Source organism: Zingiber officinale, chromosome 6A, assembly GCF_018446385.1.
Source record: "Zingiber officinale cultivar Zhangliang chromosome 6A, Zo_v1.1, whole genome shotgun sequence".
In the NCBI taxonomy this organism is placed as follows: domain Eukaryota; kingdom Viridiplantae; phylum Streptophyta; class Magnoliopsida; order Zingiberales; family Zingiberaceae; genus Zingiber; species Zingiber officinale.
Window position 1 is genome coordinate 35,626,783 of NC_055997.1, and position 12,272 is coordinate 35,639,054.

General features: G+C 38.3%; 1 protein-coding gene across 1 annotated transcript; it reads right to left on the bottom strand.

Annotated features, from left to right (window-relative positions):
* Window positions 1-3,505: 3,505 nt before the first annotated feature.
* Window positions 3,506-4,132, bottom strand: LOC121994744 (protein FAR1-RELATED SEQUENCE 5-like). Its single transcript, XM_042548678.1, has 2 exons — window positions 3,806-4,132; window positions 3,506-3,697 (listed from the first exon to the last, which is right to left on the bottom strand). The coding sequence occupies exons 1-2, from the start codon at window positions 4,130-4,132 to the stop codon at window positions 3,506-3,508; spliced, it is 519 nt and encodes a 172-aa protein (XP_042404612.1).
* Between the last annotated feature and the right edge of the window lie 8,140 nt (window positions 4,133-12,272).

Sequence of the window (12,272 nt, forward strand, 5' to 3'; positions counted from 1 at the left end):
ACGAAAAAGTCAACTAGAGTTGACTTTCAGGGTCCGGGGCGCCCGGAGCTGACCGGGGCGCCCGGAACCCTTCCGAGCGCCCGAACTAGCCTTTTGACCAGGATCGAGTTTTGACTCGATCTGATCGTTGGGGGATAAAGTTTATACCCCCAAGAGCGCTCGGAACCCTTCGGGGCGCCCCGACCAAGGCTATAAATATAGCTTTGGTCCAGAAGCTTTTCAACAATCACGAGCATTTCATTTCCAAACACTTGTACGCTTTAGTTGTAGTTAAGCTTCTATTTCTGCGCTTCAACGTTGTAAGAGGCTTCTCCGTCTGAAAGAGTTTTAGTGTCTAATCTTCCTTAGATTAACAACCACATCGGTTGTAACCAAGTAAATCCCTGTGCCTCGTTCTTTTTAATGTTCTATTTACTTTCTGCTTATTATTTATGCAAGTGTTAGCTTAAAGATTTTGAGAAGGGTTGTTTGCCTTTTGTCTTTATAGGACTAACCAACAACCCCCTTCTAGCCGGCCGCAATGGTCCTACAAGTGGTATTAGAGCCGAGACGCCTCAGAAGGATTAACCGTCGTCTGAAGCAACAAAACAATGGTCGGAGCTAGCGAATATCCACTAACATTCGGGGGGAGTTTTCTTCATGGAAGAAACAAATGGAGTTATATCTAAACTCTGATTCTGGTATTTTTCAATAATGAAATTTGGTTATGAAGAACCGAAGAACGTGAATGGAGAAGAAATCGATTTACGCCTCTGGACCAACAAACAACGTAAAGAATCGATGGCAAACGAATGGGCAAAATTTCATCTTCTAACCGTAATACCAAATGAAGATCTCGACAGAATTAGCGAATACAAAAGCGCAAAAGAACTTTGGAAAAAGTTCTTGGAGCTCCACGATGAACCAGCTGAAGTCGAGGACGAATCCAACACCGATTTGCCATCTGAAGAGTCCGATACCGAGGTAAGAACCACAATAGCCCCAACAGTCGAATTCCATCCCGAAGCCACAGAAAGCTCATCCCATATGAGCATCGTTGAAGAGGGAGAGACTTCGAAAGAAAGCAAGTCGACAGAGGGAGAATCAACTGCCGAAAAGGTAAGTCAGGTATGGCTTTCTGAACAATTGGCACACTCAATTGAAAAGTTGCCTGAAAATTTTTGCGAATCAAAAATTCAATCATCGAAAAAGTTTTTCGGTTTACCAATATTATCAAAAGATTTTTTCGAATTACAAAATGTTTTGACGAAAGATTCTTGCAAACTAAAAATATTATCGAAAGAGTTTCTCGAATTACAAAAAAATTTTGACGAAAGATTCTTGCGAATTACAAATTATTTTGTCAAAAGAATTTTTCAAAATAGAAATATTGCCAAAAGATACTTGCAAGTTATAAAATATTTTGTCGAATGAATCTTGCAAATTAGAAAAATTATCAAACGAATTTTTACCAATTATTTTGTCAATACAATTTCTTGCATGTTTAATATTTGTTGCTTTAATGTTGAAAGAAATAGTCTGTCGATTAAAGTATCTCAACAAACTATTAACAGATATTAACATGATACAATTCTTCACATGTTCAAATTTTCTTACTTCAAATTTGAGAAATTGTAATAAGTTAAAATGGAAATTAAAAACCTTCTGATAAAAGTATAAAAAAAATTGATGAAATAAAATTAAAAATAAATACATAGATTTTTTTATTATTTCTACGTGTTCCAAAATTTTTTTATGCATAAAGTTTTCTACTGAGAAAATTCTTAATTTTCATGACGAAAACTTAGAAATTTTCCAAAAGTTATTTTTAATTTAGAAATTTTCTCTGATATTTTGAGATTTCTTTTGTGGAAATTATTACAAAATTTTCAAAGTTCTCAAAATTTTCTAAAAGTTCTGAATGACTTAGAAATTTTCTTTGACTTGGAAATATTTTTTCTGAAAATCATTGGGATTGATTTTTATAAGTTTCTAAGTGTCAACCTTTAGACTTTTCTTGCAACCCCAATTTTTTATGTGATCAAAGGGGGAGAAGAAAAAGTATAAGTCTAGGGGGAGGTAGAAAAATTGCAAATTTGAATTTTTGAAATTTAATTTTTCTATCTTGTTGCACGTTATTGAAAAATTGAATATTGAAAATTGTTTAATTTTCATATCTATTTTTGACCCTACCTTAACTTGGGTTGATCACATCAAAATGGGGAGATTGTTGGAACCCCAAGGTTGTTTTGGTGTGATCAACAAGTTAAGTTAGGTCCTATGTGTTTCTAACCTTGTGTCTAAGTGTGCAGGAGCTTAGGAGCACAGGTACTCGAGCGGAAGAAGTAACTAGTGAGAAGGGCAGCACGCAGTGCGTCCGAGGGACGAGGTGCTGCGGAAGAGTACCCCGATGGACGAGAAGGAAGCGTGCGGTGGTTCCAAGGGACGAAAGCCGGAGCGGAAGATTGCTCGGGGAGCAAGAGACGCAGCTAGCGAGAAGGTCAGCACGGAGTGCGACCGAGGGACGAAGACTACGGATGAGTACGCTGGTGGGCGAGAAGAAAGCACGCAGCGATTCCGAGGGACGAGAAGTCGGAGCGGAAGGCTGCTCGAGAAGACCGGAATTTGGGTTCGGGTGAGCCCCATTCTGGAGATCACCCAAGTAAGCGGATCCGGAGCGGAAGACCCGGACTGAGGCGGGACTGAAACGGAGTAGAGGTCCCGGACAAAAAAGTCAACCAGAGTTGACTTTCGGGGTCCGGGGCGCCTAGAGCAAACCGGTGGGCCCGGGGCGCCCGGACCCCTCTAGGGTGCCCGGAACCCTTCCGGGCGCCCGGACCAGCCTTTTGACCAGGATTAAGTTTTGACTCGATCTTTTCGTTGGGGGATAAAGTTTATCCCCCCAAGAGCGCCCGGAACCCTTCGGGGCGCCCCGACCAAGGCTATAAATATAGCCTTGGTCCAGAAGCTTTCAACTATCACGAACATTTCATTTCCAAACACTCGTATGCTTTAGTTGTAGTTAAACTTCTGTTTCTGCGCTTCAACATTGTAAGAGGCGTCTCCGCCTGAAGGTGTTTTAGTGCTTAATCTTCATTGGATTAACAACCACATCGGTTGTAACCAAGTAAATCCCTGTGCCTCGTTCTTTTTAATATTCTATTTACTTTCTACTTATTATTTATGCAATTATTAGCTTAAAGATTTCGAGAAGGGTTGTTTGCCTTTTGTCTTTACAGGACTAACCAACAACCCCCTTCTAGCCGGCCACAACGGTCCTACAATGATCACAGTTGGTGGACCTTTAGGCATGGCTTCTATGAACTTCGTAAGCAACCAAACAAACGACTCTGTTTTCTCATCACTTAGAAAGGCACGGCCAAATACAATTCTCTGATGATGATGATTAACTCCTACGAAGGGTGTAAAAATCAACCCATATTTGTTGGTGTTATATGTGGTATCAAATACAACTGCATCACCAAAGACGTTGTATGCCCTCCTCGATACATGATCCACCCAAAATTCACCTAGTGAATCTTTCTGTTGAATCAGTCTCATAATCATTGAAAAAGGTGGAATTCTTCTCTTTCTCCATTGCAAAAATCTCAATAAGTGTTTCAGTGTCAATTCCCTTTTGTTCATCCCTTAGCTCTCTTTCAAAGTCTCTAGTATCCCGTTCAGTGCAACCGAGATGCTCAGGGACTCCAGAATCTATCTCCAATAATTGGACTTGTTGTCAAGTTGACACATTAGCCTCTAAAAACTGCTGCATTAATACTTTCTTGGCTTCAGAAACATGGCGATGTGTGCGAGGCAAATGCACCTTCGAAGGAGTCGAGAGTGGATGATTATGACTTTCCATGATTTTTGTGACAATCCAATTTGGGTCGGTCTGTTCTTTAACCAGTGAAAGTTTTTCCCTACATCCAGTCCTTACTTCCCCACGTGCTCTTTCCTTTACACTGTTAACTTGTGCTTCTTTTTCCCGTTTATAATCTGTATGTCCTTCTTTAAAGCATATAAATTGTTTCCATTCAACTTCATTGGTCCTCTTATTTTTCTTACTATTGCCTAATCTTGCACTAAAGCCGGCTTTACGTGCATATTGATTATAGAACAAAAAGGTCTCCTCCAATGATTGAAATTCCATCCCCGTCTATGGTTTTCGATCTTCAGCAACTAAGGGAATGTATAGTTGCTTAGCATCATAGGTGACTCCCATTGCTAGAGAATGACATATTTAGCCCAAATTAGCTCGTAGAGTTTAGTAGGATATTCTAGAAGGCGACTCAAAATCATATGAACACTACTAATTCAAATCCTAATTACAAAGTGAAGAGTCAAATTAACTTACGACAGACGAATATTCGAAGGCAAAAATCAGACATCGTAGGGAGGTTGGGAGGTGAAGCTATGGTCCCTACTCTCGAACTTAGTACGGGTTAGTAGTGGTCATATGTCGACGCAAGCTTTGGCAACAGAGTAAATAGTCTTAGACTTTAACGTTTTAGCAATTGCGAGGGTAACCAAAAAAAAAGAGGAAGGTGTAGCAGCAACCGATGCATAACTGCTACAACGTATAGTGATAAAGTATTTGTCGAAGCAAGACTTGCTACATCGTTGTAGCAGCTAACATTCCCAGTAGGTTACTACCCATAGCAGCGACATTGACAGTTAGTTGCTACAGTGTGGTAGTTATGTGTGAAGTAGCTGCTAGCACGTGTAGCAGCAAAGCACACTCGGTGTAGTATAGTAGGAAAAATAAATTTAAAAATCAATTTTTACCTAGTTGATGTACAGATGCACACAAAAATGAAGATACTAATATGATGACTTATCATGTAGCTGCTTTACGTTGTAGCAACTACATGGATAGGTAGCTGCTACAGCGTGTAGTGATTAAATGTCGAGGTAGCTGCTATAACTTGTAGCGTACTTACACTTGTTCGATATCACTACACATTTTCTTTCTCCATCTTCTTTTACAGCTTATAGTCAAGAGGTATGAATTCAGATTTTCAACAAGCTTGACCTCAAATATTATCCGACAAAGAGCGATCCCTAGCAGAGGTGATGCAAGCTCTGGATCTTCATCGCTCACATTAGGGCGGCCTTGAGTTGCATCTCTCTGCTGCCCATTCCCAGATTCGAGCCGAGGCCGCCTTAAGAGAAAAAGCCTATTTGGACTTAGAGCAAAGGACTGCCGAACTGGATGACCTAGGATTGAAGCATGCTTCAGCGATCACCATCCTCACAAAGAAGATCCAAGCATATGGTCGACTAATATCACAACAACAGCAAGATTTGGAGCAGCAAGCATGTAAAATAAAGTCCTTGCAATATGAATTAAACCGAGTCAACTCGAAGATATGCTCTCTTTCAGAGACCTGGGAAGGTAAATCTAATAAACGTAGGTGGATGGAGCAAGCGTCTCATCTTTGTCCAGCATGTTATTCAACCACACGGCCCTACCTGGGGTGGGAGGAACAATCCGGTCCCTCCTCGAGGCACCGAAACAACTATTAAAGCGACCATTCATTTGTTGGAAAACATGGAATTCCAGGTCATGTACGTTGTATTATGAATCATAATAATATACAATTCTATTCATGTATATCAAATCCAACTATACTCTCCAAATCTTTCTTCGCTTACACTCAATAAATGTTAGTTCGTCTGTTGATCTCAGTTTTTTATATAGATCACCTACATTGAGCTTCTACGCGGTTTATCAGATATTGTAGAACTCACTTACAAGCTGCTACATGTTGTAGCAGTTAATGCAGCACCTTATAGTAGGTAGTTGTCAGATGTGGCTACAACGTGTATCCACTTCTCAAGAGTAGCTGCTATACTGTGTAGCAATTACTATGGATTAGCTGCTACAAATTTTCGAAGAAACCACACAGACACGTGAGCTGCCACATCGTGTAGCAATTACTGCGGATTAGCTGCTACACATTGTAGCAGCTACTCCCGATATGTGTGCTAACACAACGTGTAGCAGTTATTATAGATTAGCTGCTTCCCTTTATAGCAGTTACTCCACAGTTGTGATCTACGACAACATGTTGCAGAAATTAGAATAATCACAACAATTAGTTGGCAGTAGTTCTTGTATAATGTAGTAGCTATAAATTACATTTATACCTTTATTGATAATATTATGAATACAATTACACTTCGATTACATCATAAGTTTAATATGAACACACTGGTCAAAAGGCCTAGGAGCACTCACATTTTTCTCACCGATTATGTCATTTTCATATTGGTCGAGTTGCATCTACAGTAATCTCCATGAACGATCACCCTTGATCAACGTACTTAGTGTTCTGAACACAATACACCTTGTTGTTATTTTTCATGTCCGTCATTTCACTTAGTCAAGAATGGGCAAAATCCGAGGAGGAGAGAATCCTATGGTTACTCAATGAGGATTCCTCAGGGCGACGAAGAAGCCCTTTGTCGCGCACACATGATTTAAGGCAGAAGTGAGACCTTTGCATGAGCAGCCGTCCATCATCCACGTATGTTGATAGGAGCTAGACAATGGTGTTCGCATTAAGGAAATACGTTTACGTGTATGGAACCGTACTCTAGAGCGTGGAAGGCTACTTGACCACTTTGGCTTTCCCAATTTGGGAGCTTGATACACTTCAAGATTTATAGAGGATGACATGAAAGGAATGACAAAGGTGGCAGGGAGAAAATGTGGTCAATCCATGAATCTGGTACTCGTTTTCATTTTTGACATTCATGAACGTTGCAACCCTCTATTATATAGGAAATCAGGTGTAGTCACAAGCCCACACATACCTTTCTGACAAAGCAACATATTAGACAACTAGTCATGGGTCATGATTTATGACAGCTATGTGTAGTCATAGGGGCAATGTCCATTATGAGTGGTCATTCTAGGGGCAATGCCTGCTATGAGTGGTCATTCTAAGAGCACTCAAAGATTTATGCTACAATGCACACATCCAAAATATGACACACTATTAAAGCAACTAGGACCCTAACCTGCTACAACATGAAGCAGATACGTGGAAATTCTGCTGCTACACTGTGTAGCAGCAAATTGGATAGTAAACTGCTACAACGTAGAGCAGTTACTTGGTAAGTCATTTCAATATAAGTTTTATTTACAATCTTATCCTACTATATTCTGCTTTATCATGAATATAAATGATCTATTTGATTAATATATAGAAAAACAAATGTTAATTGGTTTAGTTAGCATTATACATTAATTCTCTATAAGGAGACTTAATTAATCATCTTTTTGACCTTTTGAAGCATAAAATGATAAAAATCCAGCCGTTACCACCCTTGTATTAATAGGAAAATCCTGAGTGTTTAAATTGTATTTATGAGTTAATATAATCTTGTTTGTGTTAAGTTATTATCTTTATTTGGAATATTAATAAATAATTCTCTAAATAATTTCATTACATCAACCCCAACTATAATCCCCAAGTCTTTTTTTGTTTACGGTCAAAACGATGGTATGTGCATTTTCTACTCTTGAGAATCTGCTACACATAGCAACAAATTTTATTATATTAACAATCTGTGATGTCTTGCATAATGCCTTTCGCTTGTGTTATAGTAACCACGGATAGATAATTGCTACATCATCAACTTAGCTGGATGTTCATCACTCACATGAGGGCGAACTAGAGGTGCGTCTATGTAGCAGCTTCTCAAGTGTAGAACAAGAGTAGCCATTACTACGGGTTAGCTGCTACACATTATCTAAGAAACCACAGACACATGAGCTGCCACATCGTGTGGCAATTACCTCATATTAGCTACTATATATTGTAGTAGATGCTCCCGAGATGTGTGCTTACATAACGTGTAGCAGTTTCTACGGATTAGCTGATTCACTTTGTAGCAGCTAATCCAGAGTTGTGAGCTGCCACAACATGTTGTAGCAACTTGCAAGCTAAAATTGTGTGTATTATGTTATTATCTTTATTTACAATATTAATATTATTCCATTCATAATATCAACACCAACTATAGTCTGTAGGTTTTTTTTCCTTTACAATCAATAAGATGGTATCTATATTTTCCTCTCTTGAGAAGTTGCAACACGTTGGAAGAATTTATGCTACTATTCCAATTTATAAGCTATTAATCTATTAATGATCTGAGATGTCTTGCATAATGTCTCTCTTTGTGTTGTAGCAGCTACGGATAGATAACTGCTACAACATGAAGTCATGTGTTGTTGCTGACCCATAACTGCTACACTATTAACTTAAGAATAATTACATTTCTCCGACCCCACCCGTTGATATATTGCTGTAGCAGCTATAATGTTGTAACTGCTAAAACGTGGACTTGATGTTCCTTAATCCTTGTTCATGAGTATGATATTGAATAATGAATCCATTTTAATTTACCGCATAAACATATCACAACATCGCTAAGAAATAAAATTGGAATAATACATTTATTATCAATATGACAGATATTCCATAGTAAACATAAAATTTTCAATTAAAGATTACATTTTCCTCACGTCATTTGCTCGGGGTTCAGAGAAGATCGTCGAGCCTAGAATCCATTTGTTACTCTATGAGCATTCCACAGCGAATGACCAAGGCTTGCACACATGGAAAACTATGCAGATTTTAGACCACTATATGAGCGGCCTAAACCGAGGCACGTACATTGATTCGGGCCAGAGAATGGTGTTTGCATTAACGAAATTCCTTTAGGAATATGGGAGCATACACTAGATCGTGGAAGGCAACATGGGTGCTTTCTCATTCCAGCTTCCAGAGCAAGAAACACTTGAAGATGTAGACTAGATGCCATGAAATAAATGGTGAAGGTGGTGTAAGGAAAATGTTGCCAATCCATTTAAGCTACTCATTTTATCATTGGATGTCAAGAAATGAGCCTGGCTACCTCTGTTATAAAGGGAAATAGCGGCGCTGAGTAGTCCATGTTGGAATAGTTGTACTCACGCATCCACAGATGGCTATTTGAAAAACAGATATCTGATTTCTTCACAAGTCATGGTTTATGATAGGTATTACTTGTCACTCCTCTCATAAATGATAGCTATGAGTGGTCATTCTATGGATGTGATTAATAAATGAAACAGATGTCGTAGGTCACCTTAATTAATTGATAAGTCTGCATAAATTTATTTTTTTACAATAAATTACTGACCATATAATATTTAATAGAGAGTGGGCTTTGTTAGTTGTATCAGCAGTAACTACTACATGTTCTGGGAGCTCACAAATCTAGAGTAGCTGCTACACGTTGTAGCATCTAATCGGCAGTAACTGCTACACGATGTCGCATCTAATCCATAGTAACTGCTACACAGTGTAGGAGCTACTCTTTAGAAGCTGCTACACGAGGTTGCATCGTCTGACAACTAGATGGCAATGTTACAATGTGCAACAGAAGCTGCTACACGTTGTAGCAATTAATCCGTTGTAACTGCTACATGATGTGGGATCTATGTGTCACAAGTTTCCCCACAAATGTGTAGCGAATAATCCATAGTAACTGCTACACAGTGTAGCAGCTACTGTCTATAAGTTGTTACACGTGGTACCATCTTCGATCACCTAGAAGCTAATGCAACAATGTGATGTTGTAGCTACTACAACATGTAGACATAGTTAATACAAACACTACTACATAAATCATTTGCTTTATAACATTCTCTAATGATATATTAAACAGACATAATTATCGTCGCACTTGGACAAATACAGTTTTATTCTTTTTCTCTCGTAGAAAGGCAACATCACTATGGAGATGTGATGTTGAGCTTCACAAAAACTGATATTTCACTCATTCTTTTGATTTGTAGCCTCCTCTAATGCCCCATTGACTTGGGATAGTTGTTGTTGTAGCTGCACAAGTTCAGTTTGGTTATTTTTCTCTCGAAAAAGGGCAGCTTCTAACTCCTTCCTCGCCTGGTTCCGTTGTTCTGTGAGAATCTTAATATAGCCATAAACTACATGATGTTCCATGGCTAGACTGATATACCTGTTACGAATATTTTAGAAAATTCGTGATTCCAAAGAAAGAAAGATATATATATAATACAAGATGATTGAATAATACAAATCGGGAAGCAGATGAGTCTACTGACACAGATGATCTTTCCGGTGAAGAAGACACAGAGCTTGAATCCTCTTCGATAGGGGGTTCTTTGACACCACCCATAGTGGGTTTCGTCTTTCTGCTAAAGATAGACATGATCATGAAAGAGCTATAATGTGGACCAAAGGCAAGGTAACTTGGAAGAGTCAGTTATGTTAATCGCCTATTTATAGGAATAGAGTCGCTAGCAAACCCTACCGCTTGATAAAGAGAAGTCAAACGGACATGTCTTTTCGAGTCAATGGGTCATCGAAACACTTACTACAACCCATTACGAACTGGGAAAAGATAAAGATCATAAGACAAATAGTAAAGACAAGGATTAATCAATCGTCGGGTATTAAATTCTACCATGCATTTAATATTGTTCAAAGTCTGCTACAACATGTCGCAACTTAAAAATGTTTCAATAGAAAATTTTACTAAACCTATATTTCGTACAAACTTACTAGCAGTGTGAACGTCAAGCACTAGATGTTGCAAGGACAGATAGACGTAACAAAAGAATAGCTGCTACAATGTGTAGCAGTTACTGGCGATAAGCTGCTACACGTTGTAGTAGCTACTTAGGATTAGCTGCTACAACATGTAGCATTTACTCTAATGTTATATTTTATGATGTAGCTGCTACAACGTGCAGCAACTAGCGTAATACCTGCTACAACGCTTTAGTAGCTACTGCTGAATAAAATAATATAAAATTTTTTATTACCAAGTTAATATACATAACAATATTATTTTTATTATTTTTACCCGCTCTAGATGTACTGCTACAAGGTAGACTCGCCAACTTCACAATACATGTAGTAACTGTTGCACCATTGTAGTAACTAAACCATCATTTCCACATAACACATTAAAGGCAACCAGATAGGGTGGTGAAATATAATTATAATTTATCAAGATATGGTATTAAAGTGATCTCCTACAAATTGCTAGTGACCGTGTAGCATGCTACACTCTGCGACTAGTAATAGCGATTATCTGCTACAACGTGTAGCATTTCCTCTATTGCAGTGACTTTATGTTGTAGCTGCTTCAATGTGTAGCAGCTCGTCTATCGATTAGCTGCTATATGTTGTAGTAGCTACTGCCGATCATAAAAATGTACAATTGTATTTTGCCACATTTAATATAAATAACAATAAAATTGGTATGGTTGATATGTGCTAGAATTCCTTTAGCTGTTATAAATAGGACTTACCAAGCGACAGCTCATGTTAGCTGCTACAAGGTGGACTAGGCGGCTTCATAGTACATTTACCGGTGATTTATATTAGAATAATCCAGCTTTTATTTGTCCCTTATAGCAGCTACTACTGATGGACTACAACACGTTGTAGCAGTTACTGCCGAATAACTGCCACAATCCGTCAGCAAATACTTAATCTTTGGTCGCTATGCCCTGTATTAGCTTCGTAAGACATTGACAGCAACATATTACAAAATAGTTACACAACTGAGGCTAATTTTATGGGAATCAGAAAACCTTTACAATCAGTTTATCAATACGTTTACACCCCCACCTTGTCATTAATCCAGTGTTTGCTATTAAAAATTTTATGACCAACATGAAAACTAAATTCTCTCATTCCAGCTTGTCCAAAATCTGTTGGCCTTCGGTACATTAAATTCTCGACGTATTGCATCACAAAAAATGCACAATCTAACCTCAAAGATAGAGTTGATTTCATTCTATTAATATTATAATTACTAGCGAAAGTATGGAGATGTATAAAAATTATGAATAAACATATGTATTTATGATTTTACTTGTATTGGACCCAGGATCGTAGATACCTCAAAGTCTCTTGACATTAAGGAATGTAGCCCTGAATACCACATTTCATAGTAGGATGAGTCCATATTTTTAAAAAATTCCACCTACACAAGTATAAAATTTGTAACCAATACACACATACATTCAAAACATTGTGATTTACTCAACATGGCAATTACTTACAGAATTTTGAAACTTAAATGTGTATAGTTCTGAGGCTCCAAGGGAGTTATAATGTATATATTGAGCTTCTTGGAGGTCTATTATAAGTAGGTGCCAGTGATCATCTGCATTATTTAATGGACAAAATATATACCTGAGTGGCTTGTCAGTGTCAGTGCTTGTTAATAATCCAAATGCC

Bases quoted from the DNA above. Each gene is read 5' to 3' on its own strand.
- LOC121994744 (XM_042548678.1), bottom strand. From the start codon at position 4,132: ATGGAATTTCAATCATTGGAGGAGACCTTTTTGTTCTATAATCAATAT. The intron at 3,698-3,805 runs GTGCATTTGCCT...CAATTATTGGAG, and splicing joins CACTCTCGACTCCTTCGAAG to ATAGATTCTGGAGTCCCTGA.